Consider the following 19480-nt stretch of genomic DNA (forward strand, 5'->3'; position numbering starts at 1 on the left):
CTTCAGCTCTTGAAGTTTTAAAGCTCTTTGCTGAATTTCCTTTATATTGTCTCCTTTTTACCTCTATTTCTTTGGGTCCAAAAAAATCAGAATTCTGCTCATTAGTACTGGAGACATCATTAAAACATGTTGCAATAAAATGTCTGTTTGTCTTTATTGGATTAAACATGTATTCTGTACAGAGGCAGTAAAATGATGTACGTTAGGCTTAGAATTTATTTTAAAAAAGAATTTGACCTCATCAGAACAAGTTGTTAGTTATTCAGTAGTAGACTTAAAACACAGATGCTAAAATTAACAACACAATATCAACATGCTACAAGTAATCAGTGCAAAAGGAATTATGTGCTTTCTGCAACCCCTGCTCAGGTTATTAAGCTTTTACTTAACTTTCATTATATTGCTCTTAAAACAAAATAGTTGTCTGATATTATATTTACTCTGGGATGACTGGAAGTGTTTCAGTGTAAATAAGGCAGCAGGTTTGCATTGAACCACTCTCTGGTGAACTGCAGGTGGTCTCCCTTGGTTGCCAGAAAAGCCAGCTTTCCAGCTTTGTCCATCGCTGCCAGGCCCAGACGATCCTGCACGTGGACACAAAATTCAGTTTCACATACTCAGAAGCTTAACTGTCTAAAGGCAGTCGTTGATAGGATATATACCACACGGTGTCTGATAGATTGAGTTATCTTTTTAACTGTGTGAGAGTAAGGATGACACGTACAACCAATTTGGCAACTTGAAGGTGCAATATGTAATATACTGTATTAAATCCAAAAATTACCAAAATATGTCATCAGATTTTAAGGAAACATGCTACGTTCAAACACTATCTTTTCTGGCAACAATGCTAATGCCAGTATTTTCTCCTTTGAATTTCCGTTCTGTGACGGAATGTCTGTTTGTGTTTTGGCCTGTGTATTGGTATCAACTGCCCATTTTGACAGCCCAGCCAGGTTGCCAGATATATACCTGTAAATCCAGACTGCTAGCTAGACTATCTGTCCAATCTGTCCAATCTGAGTTTTCTGTTGCACGACTAAAACAACTTTTGAATGTACACGTGTTCCACCAAAACAAGTTCCTTCCCGAGGCTATTTTGCAGCGCCCATGACGATTGTGATTGGTTTAAAGAAATGCCAATAAACCAGAACACATTTTTCTCCCATCCCGAGCTGTGTGTGTGGACTAGCCAGACCCTCCTCCACAGCACTGTGAGGTAAGGTCAGGCAAAGGAGACTAGATTATACTAGTGATGGCGAACTGAAGCTTTCTGAACCAGTGAAGCTTTCAATCCAATTGTATCGAAAAAAGGTTCAATACTCGAAGCTTCAGAACTCTATGAGGACATCTAGTGGTAGAAGTTAAGGATAGCATTGTGTCACAAACTGTTTCACAGATATTACCCATGAATGTCTTTGAGTCGAAGATGAATACATTTTTAGTATGAATTCATGGATAAATAAATAATGACATAAATAACTAAGCCTATTTGGGACTTTGCATAAGTAAAAATGTAATTGCCTTCTCCACAAAAAAACAAAAAAAAAAAAACCTTAAAGTTAGGATTTTGGTTGTGTTTGTAAACAAATACATCAATTTGGGAGGGAAATGAATGAAGAACACATTGCACACACATTTCTGTGATTATATTGAGTACGTAGCCTAGACTAGAGCAACTTTCTACTCGCTATAAACTCTCTTTTATAAACTTTCTACTCGCTATAAACTCTCTTTTATAAACTTTCTACTCGCTATAAACTTACTTGCAATAAACTCTCTACTATAAACTCTCTACTGGCTATAATAATCGCTATAATAATCTCTCTATTAACTAACTTTCCTGACTGTTGACTCTTCTACTGCAACAACCCACAAAGACGCACCCAGTGAACCGCTTTGAATTCAACTTCGAAGCCGTCACGTGGGGGGGTGTGAAACGAAGCTTCGGACGTCACTGGTCACGTGATTATCACAAAACCAATCAAGCTCCGATACAAAGCTTCATTCCTAATTGGTTCATTTCTTCGATACATGCCTCGAAGCAGGAGGTTCACGGGTAACATCACTAGATTATACCCGACCTAAAACATCTCAGTGTTTCTAAACAGTTGCATTACCAGAGACGTAACAAAACCCAGGTAAATATTGGAGATGTATTTGAAAGATGGAGACAGTTCAGAGCCCAAAAGGACGCCGAGTAGGCTAATTTAGTAAGCATTAAGCTTCAGGCTAACTTATCACACAGGCATTTTCAGTCATTTCAACATTTGTGTACTCACGTTGAATTATATAGAGTACCCGAGTTGGTTACTCGCAAAAAACAATTGAGACACAGCCAGTAAAGTGATCCCGACTGGTCCTGGCTAATGCTGCCATGCTAACTGCTAACGGGAGGACCAGACAATTGGGCCGTGGCTGTTTACAACCACCTTGACAGACCTAAACCGCAAGTTTGACTTCCTCATAATGGAAACATTTAACTTTGGCAAATAAAGCTAATGTACTTGCACTTACTACTTGTCGTCTGGAGTTTGAACCTTCAGGGTTGAAAGCACTTAATTGTAAGTCGCTTTGGATAAAAGCGTCAGCTAAATGACATGTAATGTAGTGCAAATCAACTGTGTAGCCTGTTCAGCGACCGTAGCCGACCGACGGTGAGTAATTTTAAGCCAAGAAAGTGTGTCTGTCAGTCGGGTGGAGAGGGCGGCAATGTTGTTGTGTTTTTAGTGGTTCTTGCCGTAATTTTTAACCGAGAAAGCGTGTCTGTCAGTCGGGGTGGAGAGGACGAAGAGGTAGTGGTGTTTTAATGGACATATTACAATAGTTTTTTTAGGCGTGAAAGGACCTCTAAACCAACACAATTTAAAGCCCATGTTGCAGGGTTTATTTTCAAATGCAATTTGCTTGTTGGTAATAAACATTTAAACTGTTACCCAACAACATCAAATACAATGGATATCACAAAACGGAATAAAATACGAAAAAGTAGTACTATTTTACAGCGGTTTGCAATGATTCTCTTTTCCCCCACAATGCATTGCACTACGTCACGTTGGGGAGACGACAGACGAAAGTCTATGCGAAAGCCCCGTCTCTGTTCACTGTCTATGTGCCACTGGTGTTGCAAAATATGGCTTTTGGTCTCGACCGAGTCCATGTGTTTTGATTGTGTATAATAATATTGGAGGGAAAGTGAAACACAGCTTGAACGGGGATACTGTTCGGCTTTTCACAAGTTTAGACGGCTAGCTACGCTGACGTTTGCTAACGTTAGCGCAACAGCGTTAGCCTAGACTGCTAGCTAGGTAAATATTACGACTGCCTTCGGAGTTTCCTATATCTGCGTCCACGTTGTCAACATAAGACATGTGGCGTCAGTGCTCCTTTTGTACCATAATTTTATTGAATGAAATGTTAAGCTTCGCTCCTACGAGATGGGTGGGTTTTTGTTAGCTACATACAAAGCTAACTGGCTATAGTTAGCCTGTATGCTAGCGGAATTAGCTAACGTTGCGTAACCAGCCAGCAACTTCGGCAATCGGTAGTAGTTTCGGTAAGCTAACCACGACAGTATTGTCGCCCACAATCAACCTCTGCTGCTAAAAGCAGTCAATCTGCAATGATGTTTGAAATAGAGATGCTTGTGGATGTGTTAGCTGTCGTGGTTAGCTCACCGGAACTACTGCCGAAGCTGCTGGCTGGCTACGCAACGTTAGCTAATTCCGCTAGTACAGGCTAACTATAGCCAGTTAACTTCGTGTGTAACGTAGCTAACAAAAACCCACCCATCTCGTAGGAGCGAAGCTTAACATTTTTTTCAATACAATTATGGTACAAAAGGAGCACTAACGCCACATGTCTTATGTTGACAACGTGGACGCAGATATAGGAAACAAAGTCGTAATATTTATCTAGCCGTCTAGGCTAACGCTGTTGCGCTAACGTTAGCAAAACGTCGGCGTAGCTTTAGCTAGCTGTCTAAACTTGTGAAAAGCCGAACAGCATCCCCATCCAAGTAATAAATAAACACTAGGCAAATATGTTGTTACTGGAGCTAGTAGGGCCCATCAAAACGTGAGATATCTAATCGAAAATGTGTTTACAACGTCGGGGGATTTTACAGGTGGGACTGACTGGCAAGTTAGCCCATAGCTAGCATTATGCCTTCTATTTCTAGATCTAGCTAGATTACCAGTACTTATCTGAACTAGCTAACGACATGATCACTGTCACTAGATATAAAGAAAACATGGACTTTCACTCGGTGCTATTCACTGACACTAAAAACACCTCTTCCACCTCTTCCTCATCCCAGTCAGTCACCATAGTTCTAGTAATAGACTGAGGCATGTCTCCCCAACGTGACGTCATCACCGAATTGCTTAAAAAACCCACTAAATGACAAACGGCGAAAACTGGCCTTTAACACTATTTGGTGACATTTTTAACAATGATATACATATGTTGAGTACTTTATGTACCCATTAATCAACAGTGGTGGTTAACCTGCAACATGGGCTTTAAGACCATTTTCTATCTAAATCCAAGACAATTTCTAAACTCCAGTGATTTAGTATTGAGTTTTCATAAAGTTGGACGAAGAAAAAAAACGCAGCAGAGGTCGCGATGTCCTGACTTATGTCCCTAGTATTAACCAAGCTCCAAAGACGCTGGATCCCATAATGCTAGTATCAAGGTAATTTTCTCAGACTTCAGAAAGCCTACAGTTCCATTTAGGGATCTTGTCTACGGACTCTACAATAAAGACACAAAATACCAGAGCCACAAGAGACAGTTGTAAAGAGAAAAGAATATGGACAGAAAGCCCTGGTATCATGCTTCAGATTTTCAGGTTAAACAAACAATCTTCACACTATCAGTTGTATGTATGTCTCATGAGACAATAAACACAGTTACCTCTTTGTAAAGAACGCTCTCCTGTAGAGTTTCAGTCTCTTTGGCCTGGCCCATTTTCAGGAAGCCGAACCACTACAGCAAAAATCAGGACAAGACGGTTTGTGATGCGGCTTTATTATATTCAATGAAAAAGATATATATTCTATAGAGTGTGTGTTTGTTACCTCTGTATCAACAGGATCAACTACAGTGTCCTGCAGGAACTTCACCATGACGAACTTCTCCAGCAACTGAAGATTCTTCCTATACGTCTCATTTACAGCCTTCAAAGCAAACAATAATTAGACAATACAAAACATATTGAGAAAGCAGATTAATCAACTGGATTCAAACTATAATACAAATATGTGAATGAGCAGAAACTTTTAGCGTTTGTTCATCTTATAAAGCTATATGTATGTCTATATATACAAAACTTAAGGCATAGTACACAAAAAACAATTAGAATTTTGACCAATAATTACATTGTTTGGTAACAATACAGTTACAAATTGTGTTAATCAATTAATAAACTCTGCTTAAATTCTTAATAAATGAGTCACTCAAAGTGATTTTTCACAACCTGGCAACCCAAAAATTGTTCTTATTAATGGTTTAGAACTGATCTGTGAAAAACTACTTTTTTAACCATTAAATATCTATCAGCTCTTTCTAAAGGGTGACTTATCATGTGAGATACAGTTAAAAGCCAGTAAGTGGACCTTAACATGCACTTATTTTGTCAAACTACTTTTTTCAAGAACAGAATTATTATTTTACCACAATAACAAAAGCTTTCACAATGGTCTCCCAATGTCTGAACTAATTACACAGAATTTTGCATCAATGCAAGCTTTGCATTTGCTCTCAAATCCCAGGTCTGGTCTACAGCTGCATACTGACCCTCTCCTGATTGATGTCAGCCAGGAAGAGACTGTGCTTCTTGTACAGGTCGTCATTAAAGGGGTCGTGCCAGTACTGGGCCTGCACCAGGCTGATAACCACAAACACAACGCCCAGTCAGTGCTACGGAACAACAGTCTGTACAGTGGTGACGATAGCCACACAATATCAACAACTTACTGTTTTTGAACCAGGTCGGTGTAAGCTCCGTTGTTCAGAGCTTTGCGTATCATGTCACAGATGTGGGAGCTCTCTCCGGGACACCTGGGCAGCCCGTACACTCCTGAGGATTGAAAAACACACAGTATCTTGTATCTTCAAAACAGTTTGTGATAATGATAATATTCACACAAATTCCATCTGCTGAGGAAGATCATAAAAAATCAAATTTACCGGTATCTAAAAGAGGAAACACATTTGGTCAGAGCTGCAAACACAAATAGCAGTACAATAAAGTAACTTAAACTATCAACAACAGCATTACTAACAGATGAGAGCATCTGCTGCTGAACATAATACAAATCAGAACTGACTCTAGAGAAACTGTGGGATATTACAGGTATTATAGCAAGAATATGTATGATGATGACATCTGTAGTCAAAATGGCCAAGAGCAAACAGCATACATGTTGTTTTTCAATCCTTCAGTGTAGGTTATTAATACCCAGCACCTGGAAAGAATTTAAATAATGAGCCAGGTGTTATGCAATATTTTTCTTATTGACAACAAATCACATGAAAAGACCTGAACCATCTATGCAATCTTTCAATATTTTACGGCAATACTTTTTTCTTTCCTACTGCGGATGTAAATCTTTAGTGGTCACAAATATAAAGTTTAATTTAAAAAAAAAAAAAAAAAACAAGGGCAAAATAATTTTCCTAAACAGCTGTGTATGTTACTCAAACAAGAGTAAAAAAACTGCATTTGTAAGGGACTATTTTCAGATGCTGATTAATAAACATTTGGTGCTCCAGTGAGTTTTAACGGCAGCAGGAAGACGTATGTGGGATTAAAAATAAACTACAGCACCTATGTTCATAGTAATGAAGGTACATGTCATCCAGTGCAACAGTGTGGCTCAATGATGAGTTTGTAATAGTTTCGGCAAAATAGAGCCCTATGGCACAGAGGAATAAGATATAGCAGGCTTGGATGCAAAGAAAATACTTGTTGGTCAATCAAATCATTGTTGCTTTTGGTCTTATTAACGATAAGTAGAATATAGAATAACACCAGACTTATCCTTTAAGGATGTGCATGTGCTTCTTAGAGACTGTCTAATATACTGAAGTATAATAACAATAGTTTGGGGATTTTAGTATCACAAACTGAATCTAGAATTATGCATTTATTAACTCTGAATTATTAGTATAGAAACATATGAAACAGAAAGGGGTTTTAGTGCTGCTTTGCCAAGGGAAGTGAACTGAACTTGTGTTTTGGGTTTTCATAACCATGTTACCTTGGTGCTGGCCCCCGACGGAAATCAGTGTTTTCATTGGTGGAGAGGGACAGCGCTGAGCCACAGCTCTCCTGTGAAAAGAGGAACCAGGAGGAATCAATGCAAGCTTCCTCATCCATGTCAGGAGACAAATATTTTTTAACAAACAACATGCTCAAACAGATGCTGCAACCTGAGAACGAAGCTCAGGAGTTGAAATCACACTATTCTCAAAGATATTTGTATTTTAAGTATTTCATTCACTCCAGGAGAATCGGGCAAGAAGGGAAACTACACAAACAGAATTTGTCCAATTTCTACCACATTCACATTAAAAAAAAACATTCAGTGTCCAGAACAATAGTTACATACAGAAACTGTCCCCCCTGGGAGAAGCCCATAGCATTGTATCCTCCCTTCAACTTTGGGTCCTGAGCCAGCTGACTGCAAACCATGGACACCTGCTCATTCACATCCATGAAAAAACCATTTTCTGTGTCCTGCAGGAGGAGAAACATGAAAAGTTTAAAGCATGACAGGCAGATTAAAAAGAAGAAAACGAGCACCGTCCAAGAGGAGAAGAGCAGAGAGATAAAGTCACGGTGTTAGGATGGATCAAAGCAGAGTCATGCTGGTTTGCTATGAATATTAAGACTGAAAAATGACAGTGAGGTTGTAAAACAGCTACTTTTCTGATGTAACTTGTGCCACTAGCATTGCAAATTTTACAGAATAGGAATCCTAACACATCATGTGGATGTATCAATCACACCTGCTGTATGCCTGTTTGGTTCACATGTATTGTGTTTTGAGGAAAAGAGGACCTGTTTTTCTATTGAAGGCAGAGAATTAATTGATGTACCTTGACACAAATTAAATAAAGTCTCAGTAAAATATAACTGATATTTTTTGGTAAAGTTTAGAGTTACTGAACTTAAAGTAGCTACCTTTTTTTGCAAAAGAAACATTAAGACATAAATATAAATTAGAGCTCTGCCATTTTACATTACAAAATAAATGTGCAGAACAGAAAAATAATAGAAAAAGTCAAAAGAAGAGTGCTATTAAAATAAATGATTGTAATAATAATATTTTTTGGGATATAAGGTGGAATATTTATTTATTCTCAAAATGATCACTGTGTTGTTGTTGTTGAAGCTGCGTCTGCATTTATGTGTTAAAAAGCATAATAAAAACATCAATGAAAATAAAAAAGAGTGCAGATTGTATTTTCTCTAGCAACGTAATAATTTTGGAATCAACACACTACTAGAGACTAAGTTAACAGTTTCCAGTTTTTAGTGTGGAATTACCTGAATGACATTCTTTCCAATCATCAGCGAGAGCACGTAAATACCAGAGATCTCCTCCTCAATCATCTTCTTTATCGCCCCCATGCTGAGTGGGTTACAACAGCTGTCACCTGGTGGACACGTAAACATACTTTATTATCATTTAAACTATTTAGCTAAACCTCTCAGTTTACAATGATAATAGTCTATGTTAAACCAACAAGTATTGTCTGTGTAGCTAAAGCCTGATATATCTTATTCATCTCTGCCAAAAAGCTCCAATGGTGTCCAAAAATACACTAAAAATATAAAATGAGCCGCACTGTTGCACTGGATTACATGTTCTTTCATTACCATGAATGTGGGCACCATTGTTTAATTTGAGTCCAACATATGTATATATCGTTTCACTATAGTCACAAGAGCAACTAAGTATTACTCTGCCGCTAAAACTAGTCCCTGAAAAACACAATATTTATTACTGTTTGAGTAATGTTTAAATTGAGTAATTGTTTGTTTTTGTCTTTTCACTGGATTTATTGACAGTTAAAAAAATGTATAGAGCAACGCTTATCGTCTCCTTTTATCAAAGCATTACTTGCATAAACACTAGCTCTTTTTCAGAAATATTCTGCCTTACATTAACATCCGTTAAATATATAAAACAGACAGCTGATCGGCGCAAATCACAATCTACTGCTGTTAAAACATGGAGAGGCTTCAGTGGAGCCACAACAGCTTATGTAACTTCACCTCAGAGACACCTGAGCCATTGTTGTTAAAGGAGAAGAGAACATGTTTATGTTTTTTTTGTATTTCCCCAACCAGCATGCAATTAAAATGAGCAACTTTCCAGTTAGACGTGTAACTCTGAGGCTGCATACACACCACACCTCTCTAACATTACAGGTCTGGTAAGGTTTGTGTGTCAGCGTAAATGTCCAAGTTAATAAGAAGTGGTGGGTTTATTTTTGTTGCTTTCACTTTCACCAAAATGTATTAACATGGGTGGATGCGTAATGTCTTATCATGATCTCCCGCAGTATACCTTTCCCTTTCTGTTCTGAAATGAGGACGAGAAACAGATCACTACCTTATACAGTCTATGATCACAACGTTATAAGTCTTTGAAACAAGATAAGGCATTTTCTTTCTTCAGTTTCTTATCTACTTATGTCATCTTTAGTAGAGATTCAAAACTTTCCAAGGATACTAAATATGTTAGTCTGAATTTTGTATTTGTACAGTATTTCACTCCATTTAAACATCATGTAGCTTAAATAAAGAGCTGGAAGAAGCTGATGCAGAATATATACTGTAAGTGAAATGGTCAGATACAGTTGATGAGATCTTTTTTTCAACCTTAAAGCTACGTAACAGGAAATACAAAGGGGAGACCATATGAAGAGTTAAATAAATAATACTAGGTACAAATGATTCCTCAAAATCTTCAATTAGACAACTCAATAAATTGTTTCATCCTTTCAGTACAAGAATGGGCAGCACAGTGACTCACCCATCCCATGCCACAGCACCAGTGGTACGGTCTCATTGTTGGCGTCATAAACTGGGCTGCCAGCAACCAGCAGCACTGGACCAGCCAGCAGGAAACACAGGAGGACTGCTGTCATCCTGGACCCTGAAACAAACACATAAAAGGGTCAGTGCGCATTTTGTTTTGAAAAATACATAATTATCTTTTCCCTTCTTCACTTTTTACTATTGCATTAAGACATAACTCTGCAAGACAACCAGAGCAGTGACAAATTAACTTAACCCCATACCTGCTTTTAATAACTGGCTTATGAGCCATTGTCTGCACATGTATTAAAATAACTAAAACATGTAATAAAATCCAATGTCACATTAAAAATACTTCCTCTATTGTTCAATGTAAACATTAATACAGATCGTTATGATTAAAATATCCTTTTCAATCTCTCCTTCCTCAGCACAGACCTGTGTAACTTATCTCTGCAATATTATTTTTTGCTGTTTTTACTTGAATGCTTCATACTTTTCATTGAGCATTCACTTTTTAAAAGATGGTTTGTTGTTTAGCTGTTATATATATCGTTATTGTCAAACTTCTCACTTATTCTTCTGTTTTTGTCTTAATTATATACATAAATATAAAGTTTAATGGAAAAATACAGTAAAAATAGTAGGTGCTGCTGCTGTTTCATCTAACAGTCTTGTGAAAAACAGAAACTAAGCTGACTGCATTTCCTGCTATCTACAACGCTTTCAATTTATTAGAACTGCACAGAGACTCTCAGATATATCAAGAAAACAACAAGACAGTGAGCTAGAAATAGTACCAAGATAAAGATACTTTCAATGAGTCAATGAATCCTGGGGGAAAGTTAGCTCGAACAAGCTAACATATCAAGGAAACAATCAATAACTAAATACATATTTAAACATGCAGTAGCACGTTTATGCTATGAGGAAGGTTAAAATCAACATAACATATAGTCTAAATGTTCCAAAACAGCATAAATGTCTATGGTCCAAACACATCACTCACCGTTTATGTTCTTCCTGCTTCTGTTGTTGGACTGTTTGTCAAGTGACTATGTTTAGAGCGAACAGCCAATCAGATTCAAGGGACGTGGCTAACACTGAAGGGGGCGGAAATGTCTAACTTGTGACTAGCTTCTTTTGTTTTCAGTAATCTTGTCAGATTAGTTTGAATTAATCAAATCTGTGACGATATTATGGTTGTTTAAACTCTTGGTAAATTATCTTAAACTCCGTGTGGATACGTGAAGGTCTGAAGTGCCATTTTAACATATAAACACCGCGCTTACAGCTGCAGTGCTAGCTAATTAGCTCGCCATGCTAGCTCGTTGTGACTATCAGCAACAAATCCCTGTACGGATTATTTAGCCAGTTAAATAAATAGAGAGCGAGAGAGAGAGCCAGGATAGTTAAGTACAGGATGTCTATGTATGAGGAACCCTCGTTAACGGGAAGTTACGATGTTGTGGGGTCGTTTCCCAAAAGTTTTGGCTACGGGGTGGAAGAGCCAGACATGGATGAGGAGACCCCCACATCTGCGGACAAACCGAGGATACTGCTGATGGGACTGAGGCGGAGTGGCAAGTCATCTATTCAGAAGGTAATTTACCTAAACCGTCTCTGCCTACACACACCATCACCACCACAAAGTTTTTCTTCTTTTAGTTTTAACTGCAGCTTGCATCCTTAATATTGCACCACTGCCATCTTCTGGTGTTCGGTAACTCCTCCACCTCCTTTCCTCATCAGTCCTGTTCTCATTAGGTAGCTGACCAAGCATCTTCTGCCTTGTCCACTTTCACCACACTCGTTATTACTCGTATGTTATTTACTCCTGCTCCTGTTATCCCTAATCGTTTCACTTCTTCCAACATGTCCTTTCTCTCTGATACATACAGTATTTCCTGCAACTAACAAGCACATGCTGCTCTACAGTTTCTGGTATCTCACAATGATCACAAAAAAACAGTTGGATTCTTCCCTATAATGTGATGTGTGCTGTTTAGGTTGCTGTCCAATTAAGTTACTTGCTCTTTCAGTTGTGTTCCCCTATTAACATACCTACTCCTTTTTGGATTGAGTGTAAATGTCTCCCTTTTATTGGATTATCATTATCCCAACACAGTTGCCAATGTTGAGTTACTTTTCTCCACATTATGCCTTTCCCCTCTGATGTTGATAATTTCATATTGACTTCACCACCCCAAAGTTGTCTTAAAACACACCAATTTATTACAAGACTGGGAAATACAGTGCCAAGAAGTAGTAATTAAACCCTTTGGATTTCCCTTCGTTTTTGCATAATTTAGTTTAGAAAATGTGGTGTAACATTCTTCAAAGTCACAATAATGGAAAAGCTACATCTGCCTGAAATAGTAACATAAAAACAATTGCATGTTTTGGTGTATTTATTGAATGATATGCTTGAACATTCAAAGTCAGATTAGAAAAAGAAGGTAAACCCGTGGTTTTAATAACTAGCACAGCCTTACAGAGTAGTGACCTCAACCAAATGTTTCCTACTCTGAAAGCACATGTGAATGAGGGATGGTTCACATCAGCTTGTGAAGAGATGAGTGTCAATAACCAATATTTTTCATGTCTTTTGTACAGAACAAGGCATAACTAATCACTAACTACAATTTTAACTCATTGATGGGAAGATCCAACTTGTAGTAGCCTTTTAAAGGTTATTGGTGAAGGGGTTCCCATACTATTTTCTATTTGGATTTTTAATATTGAGGTTACTTAATAACTATACCAATTCAGAAAACAATGTTATTAGTTTACACAGAATGTATTTGTCTATTAGAGTGACTTTAATGAAGATCAGACCAAATTGTTTGGATGAATTATGCATACATGTATAATCATATTTAAATTAGTAAATATAAATAAAATACATATTAATGTTTATGTAAAAAAAAAAAAAAAAAAAAAAAAAAGACGACTTGAATATATCATCAGATTTTTTTAAACTCTCAAATGCAACATCTGTATCGGCCTAAAAAAATCTTGTAGTGGGGGGAACTTCCGGGACCGGCGAGCTGGCGACATATGTTTTCTTTGAGCTGCTATTGTGACATATGACAGATTTTGTGACAGATTCTCTGGAAAATTGGTTGAGAAATAGTCTGTACAATATACGACGCTCTCTGTCCTTTTTAACATTTATTCAGATAAGGAAAAACTGCCTTTAAAGACATCCTTTGACAGGAAACAAATGTGAGAAACTTGGGTAAACAAAGGATGTACAGACATGAAATTGGTGTTATACAGAGTAGACAGAAGTAGCAGTAGATTAATAGCGACAGAATGACAATATGAAGTTAATAGAGTACAAAACATAATATAAAGGGTAATAATAAGTTACAAGGTTTTAGGCAAAATGTAGACTAAGAGAATGAAGACTGTGAATCCGAGAAGACATTGAAAGTAACAACGTTGGACAGAGACAATAAACCTTCTGCGCTTCTGACCAGGTTGTATTCCACAAGATGTCACCCAATGAGACGCTGTTTCTCGAGAGCACCAACAAAATCTACAAGGACGACATCTCCAGCACCTCCTTTGTCAACTTCCAGATCTGGGACTTTCCTGGCCAGGTGGACTTCTTCGACCCAACGTTTGACAGCGAGATGATCTTCAAGGGAACAGGCGCGTTAATCTTTGTCATCGATGCTCAGGTAGGATGACATTAGTTTAAACTGAAGAAGAACATTGTGGGGTTTTAAAGGCTTCCTGTGCGAGATGAATGAACATGTCACCTTTTCCTGTTGCTAGGATGACTACGTCGAGGCTCTCGGGCGGTTACATCTCACCGTATCCAAGGCCTACAAAGTGAATCCAGACATCAACTTTGAGGTGTTCATCCATAAAGTAGACGGTCTGTCAGACGACCACAAAATAGAAACGCAAAGGGACATTCATCAGAGGGCCAACGATGATCTGGCAGATGCCAGCCTGGAGAAGCTTCACCTCAGGTGAGTGTTTGACACGTCTGCACAGGTTAGATATTTTAGCTGCAAGACTTAGCTGCAGATCACTCCTAGAAAGTGTTAACTTTTATGATTGTAGTCTAACAGGATGGAACTTGTATGTGCTCTACTAAAATACCAGAGAGATGATGATTTCTAGTTTGTTGATGTTACTTCTGAACGCTATTTGGCATATATCGGTGTGTGAAATTACCTAATGTACCTTAATGCTACACTTATCAATGTTTTTTATATTAACAGTTGTTTGTAGAAACTGTGTTAGATGTTGCTCATCGTGACAAACCAAGAGAATTAGGCAACTGTTTGCAAACATGTTCGCAGTAACAACTTTATAAGGTTATATGTCGATGTTGTTTTTTAGCTTGTCCTGCTTCCCTCAAGTGGTCAAAGAAATTGTTAATGTGGCTTTAAAATTAACCCCATAATTGTATAACTCATACATCTAACAAATGGAGCTATTCCTGGAGTTGTCCGTTACCTTCCGCTTCCTTTGTGTTGGCATTTTAAACTCCGGTGGATTTCTGAGGACTATGGTTAACTGCTCCTCAGATCTCTGCAGGGTAAATCCAGACAGCTAGCTAGACTATCTGTCCAATCTGAGTTTTCTGTTGCACGACTAAAACAACATTTGAACGTACGCGTTCCTTCCTGAGGCTATTTTGCAGAGGCGCCGTTGCTCCGTGCGGTGCATAGTGGCGCCCAAGACGATTGTGATTGGTAGAAATGCCAGAAAAACAGAGCACGTTTCTCTCCCATCCCGGAATGCTGTGTGGACTAGCCAGACCCTCCTCCGCAACGCCGTGGAGGAAGGTCTGGCAGTGCAAGCGACATTTATTACTGTTTGAGTAATGTTTAAATTGAGTAATTGTTTGTTTTTGTCTTTTTATTGGATTTATTGACAGTTAAGAAAATCTATAGAGCAACGCCAGCCTTATCGTCTCCTTTTATCAAAGCATTACTTGCATAAACACTAGCTCTTTCTTTTCTAATGGAACAGTTAGATTGTTTGGTGACACTGTATTTTTGCAGTGTCTTTACTTTCCTCTACTTTCCCTCCCCAGCTTCTACCTAACCAGTATCTACGACCACTCCATATTTGAGGCCTTCAGTAAAGTCGTCCAGAAGCTCATTCCTCAGTTACCAACGTTGGAGAATCTATTGAACATTTTCATATCTGTACGTTTTTTGTTACGTTTAATTTAATTGTGTGTCCTATTTGTACCGTCTCTTATTAACATCCTTCATGTTTTACAGCATTCTGGGATCGAGAAAGCCTTCCTGTTTGATGTTGTTAGCAAGATTTACATCGCCACAGACAGCTCTCCCGTGGACATGCAGTCCTATGAACTCTGCTGTGATATGATCGATGTTGTCATTGATGTCTCCTGCATTTACGGGTGAGGAGAATTAAATTCATTCTAAGTGTTGGCAATAAACGTATCCTTTAGTTTAAAAGTTTAAAGGTGACTTTCTTTCATTCTCCTTCTTGACAGGCTAATGGAGGATGGCAGTGGCTCTGCCTATGACAAGGAGTCTTTGGCTATCATCAAGCTCAACAACACTACAGTGCTTTATTTGAAAGAGGTCACAAAGTTCCTCGCTCTCGTCTGCATCCTCAGAGAAGAGAGCTTTGAGAGGAAAGGTGAGTTAGATTTTATAAACAGTTAAATTGGCATTAGACAGTGGTTTTATTATACAGGACGTCCTAAATGTGAGATGGAAGTGTGAAGCTGCCAACTTAAAAGTGTCAGAAAGACAGAGTGTGTACAGTGTTGTAGTATAAGAATCCAATCACACAACTATTTTCTTCAGAACTTTAAAATGAAATGCTTTAAAGGATTCATTTGTTCTCTTTGCAGGTTTGATAGAGTACAACTTTCATTGTTTTCGAAAAGCCATCCACGAAGTGTTTGAAGTTGGCACCTCGCCTCAAGACGTCAGCTCGTCCAGCAGAAACAACCTCACAGGCTTAAAGTACGCCGCCCTGAACGGAACTGCTGTTTAAAGCACAGAGGATGTGTGTAATTCTTTGCTTTACCTGAAATTCAGCAAGACCGCACAATGTGGGGGAATGATACGAAAGCACGCGTCTCCTGTCAAACACACGTTGCCTTACTGTATGAATGTGAAGTTAGAGAAGCTGAGCTGCAGCTGATGAACTGAACTAAACTACAGTGGGTCCTTCTTTCTGCACATTGTCAGCTATGTTTACCTTCTTGGCCAGTTACTTCTGTGTGTTCTGCAACATAAAAATACTCCTGAAAGAGACTTCTGATCCAGTTTAAGCACTTGTCGTCGATATGAGCAAAAAGTTCCATTGACTCAAGCTCCAGCTGTATTTCCACGAACTAAACTACATCAGGGACACTCAACTTGCTTTGCTCGGGGGCCACTTTTGCAAAATGACAGGATGCAAGGGGCCAGTTAATAACAAGCATTAATACTATTTATCAGATAAAGTGAATAAAAAGTAAAAGGCCCATAACTGATTATTAACTTAACTTATTAACTAATTAACTTGACGGGGGGCGCCCGGATAGCTCAGTTGGTAGAGCGGGCTCCCATATATAGAGGTTTACTCCTCGACGCAGCGAGCCCAGGTTTGACTTTGACCTGCAGCCCTTTGCTGCATGTCATGCCCTCTCTCCCCTTTCATGTCTTCAGCTGTCCTGTCAAAAAAAAAGGCCTAAAAATGCCCAAAAAATAATCTTAAAAAAAACTAATTAACTTTGATTTTTGATTAACACTAGGCCTGTATGACAGATAAATCAGATATTTTCCTGCATTTAATAGTTGCAACTGCATTTTAGTTGTAAATGCTTTGGTTACATTTGAAAGATTTTAAACAACATTAAACGTACTTGGACCTCTTTCATCATGCAATCACTCAAATGTTGGAATGATTCATGAACATAAACTGCTCCTTTTAGGGACAGAATGAATAGCATATTTAAGCTTTTATATGCACTATGGCACCTTATTTACATTCAAAGTACAAAATAAAAAACCTATCTAGCACCCTCTCTGGACTGTGGCGTAAGTTGAGTATCACTGCTTTACAGTATAAACATCTTTCATGTTCCCTGATCATTTTACTTTGAAATATTGAGTGCTGTAAATGGATGTAATCCCCAGTATGAAAAACAGCACAGTGTTTGTTCCACTGTGTTTTCTGTTGATAATGACTCATGCGACCAGCGACCGGTGCTCTGCTCAGGATCCCCACAGACCAGTGCTGTGCCAGTTACACCATTAGAGCCTTGGTTTGATTAACAGCATGTTGGTCTTATGGAGTCTGGAAATAACAGATGATGCTTTTCACTTAGACAAACCCGCCACGTCTGCCGACAGTCGACTTTTTGTAGCTTGTGATGGAACGTTATGGCCAAATTTACTCCACAGAGATTCACCTTGTAGCGGTTTGTTTTTTGCTTTTTGGTGCGAGTGTTGAACAATATTTCAGAGATTTGTTTTTTTATTATTGTACATAATTCTTTAATAAAATTTGTTTTATATTTTGCTGAGTCAAACTTAACTATCTTTGAGATGGAAGCTCAATTCTACCATAATTACATTATAAACTGTTTTTCCTCCATAATTAGTATCTCACAGTTTTAAGAAAGTTATTATAATCATGAGTGATATGTCATCATTTTGAGAAAGATTTTGTATATTTATGATATACTTAATCATATTTGTAAATATGATATACTTGATCATAAATGTGAGATACTTAATCATAAATATGAAATTTGATGTAAGTTAAATATCTGCTTTTTATTATTTATTACAGTTTTATATATCTAAATTATGATGTGATATAATATATTTCTATATTTATTATATAATAAATTATTAAGTATTAAGTATGAGGTACAAAGTTAGTTAAAAATCCGTCACCTAGTGGTTTCTTTTATCACAATTATATGAACCAATCTGATAATTATAAAGGTTTTTCATAAATATGAGTATCTGAAACATTACTAATAACTATAATAACTATAATATAAGTTTCTAATAATTATAGGTTAAAAATCTACCACCTAACTTTTTTCATTATGAAATTCTTTCTCATATCTCATTGAGAAACAATAACTAACTACTTGATACAAATATTAATAATTAATAATAATAATTAATAATGAATTCTCTCCTATTACTTTTATAATATCCATAATCTATGAGCAGCTATCATCATTTTGAGATTGTAAATCCAAATATTGAGGCTTTACCTAATCATAATTATTGTCTTATAATTATGACAAAACAATAATAAAAAATGTAAGTGTAAGTGTGTATTTTTTCCCCCCTAGTGGCAGTGTGGCCTTTCATTGTATGGACAGAGACAAAAAAAATATTCACCCCACATATTTTGTTAAAGATTGTGATAATAAACGTTATTTTTTAAATCTAACATGTACATTCACCCACAGTTGAACTGTTGTAACTAACATGTTTAAACAGCAGGTGGCAGCATAAATACATGTAAATATTTGACATTTCAGGATAATGTAGAAGATTTGACCCTCACTCGTGCTTGAAAAATAATAATTAGTTAATCATTTTAACAAATCCTCCACCATGAACTCTGAGATCTGACAGCCCATCAACAGGTCCTGCAAATAAGCTTAGAAATGCCACACGCACGAATGGAAAGCCTTCATCACTTCATACACACATGTAGTGTACATCCTGACTTAATAAGTAGTGGCAGGATGGAGCCTCAGCTGAAGCCTCTAATCGTCCCCAGACCTCCAGCTCACCACTGTGGAAAATGGAGGTCAATGAGTGGGGAAATTATATCTTGATTTCTCTTTTCCCAAGACCCTGCAGTTTGCTCTTGACCACAGAAAATGTCATGTAGCCAAGAAGAAACATTAGATTTGAAAGTGAAAGACAATACAGAAAGCGTTCAGGGTATAAAGCTGCAGCTCAGCATCCTCATCATGTGTGATGGATGGAAACTGTGCAGAGAAATGAAGCCATATGGTAAAAATGTATTTTAACCCACTGTTTAGCCTTTATAAGCAGTATATGAATGCATTGTTTCTAACTATTACACATTACAATATAGCTGAAAGCAGACATGTTTTTAAGAATATGAAATGTATGTATTTAATTTAAAATATGCAATGCTGTAAATATCAGCAACAAATCTTGTGTGTTAATTACGGACAATTAAAGTCCCAAATGACTTTCATTTTGATATCATGTGAGATTAAAATGCATAGAGTACATTAAATAGATCCTAGATTATTATAGGGATTTCTAAGATAATAAAGTGGTGGGATTTAAAGCTGCAGCATGGAAGCCAAAAGTCTTCTATGTATTTAAAATATTAAATTACATCTAGAAAACACAGTGAGTCTACCTTTTTTCAGGTTGAACTCCACACAAGGTGACAGAAAGACAGAGGGAG

The 19480-nt window shown here is 37.5% G+C and overlaps 2 protein-coding genes across 2 annotated transcripts; one reads left to right on the forward strand and one right to left on the reverse strand.

Moving 5' to 3' along the window:
• Positions 1-52: 52 nt before the first annotated feature.
• On the reverse strand, positions 53-11321 carry ppt1 (palmitoyl-protein thioesterase 1 (ceroid-lipofuscinosis, neuronal 1, infantile)). The gene is made up of 10 exons (XM_031295858.2): positions 11070-11321; positions 10056-10178; positions 8561-8670; positions 7620-7747; positions 7269-7339; positions 5983-6085; positions 5803-5893; positions 5085-5183; positions 4921-4992; positions 53-584 (listed from the first exon to the last, which is right to left on the reverse strand). Exons 2-10 carry the CDS (start codon positions 10168-10170, stop codon positions 462-464), a joined length of 912 nt encoding a protein of 303 aa, XP_031151718.1. The 5' UTR covers positions 10171-10178; positions 11070-11321; the 3' UTR covers positions 53-461.
• Positions 11322-11412: 91 nt separating this feature from the next.
• On the forward strand, positions 11413-16358 carry rragcb (Ras-related GTP binding Cb). Its single transcript, XM_031295857.2, has 7 exons — positions 11413-11663; positions 13546-13749; positions 13847-14046; positions 15123-15237; positions 15316-15458; positions 15555-15703; positions 15921-16358. Exons 1-7 carry the CDS (start codon positions 11484-11486, stop codon positions 16064-16066), a joined length of 1137 nt encoding a protein of 378 aa, XP_031151717.1. The 5' UTR covers positions 11413-11483; the 3' UTR covers positions 16067-16358.
• Positions 16359-19480: the final 3122 nt, after the last annotated feature.

This window comes from Sander lucioperca, chromosome 14 (genome assembly GCF_008315115.2).
Source record: "Sander lucioperca isolate FBNREF2018 chromosome 14, SLUC_FBN_1.2, whole genome shotgun sequence".
NCBI classification, from domain to species: Eukaryota; Metazoa; Chordata; class Actinopteri; order Perciformes; family Percidae; genus Sander; species Sander lucioperca.

Coding starts and splice junctions, on each gene's coding strand:
- rragcb (XM_031295857.2), top strand. CDS start 11,484: ATGTCTATGTATGAGGAACCCTCGTTAACGGGAAGTTACGATGTTGTG. Junction 11,664..13,545: donor GCAAGTCATCTATTCAGAAG/GTAATTTACCTA, acceptor GCTTCTGACCAG/GTTGTATTCCACAAGATGTC. Junction 15,704..15,920: donor AGAGAGCTTTGAGAGGAAAG/GTGAGTTAGATT, acceptor TTCTCTTTGCAG/GTTTGATAGAGTACAACTTT.
- ppt1 (XM_031295858.2), bottom strand. CDS start 10,170: ATGACAGCAGTCCTCCTGTGTTTCCTGCTGGCTGGTCCAGTGCTGCTG. Junction 6,086..7,268: donor CGTCGGGGGCCAGCACCAAG/GTAACATGGTTA, acceptor TTCAATCCTCAG/GAGTGTACGGGCTGCCCAGG. Junction 5,894..5,982: donor ACCGACCTGGTTCAAAAACA/GTAAGTTGTTGA, acceptor TGTGGTTATCAG/CCTGGTGCAGGCCCAGTACT.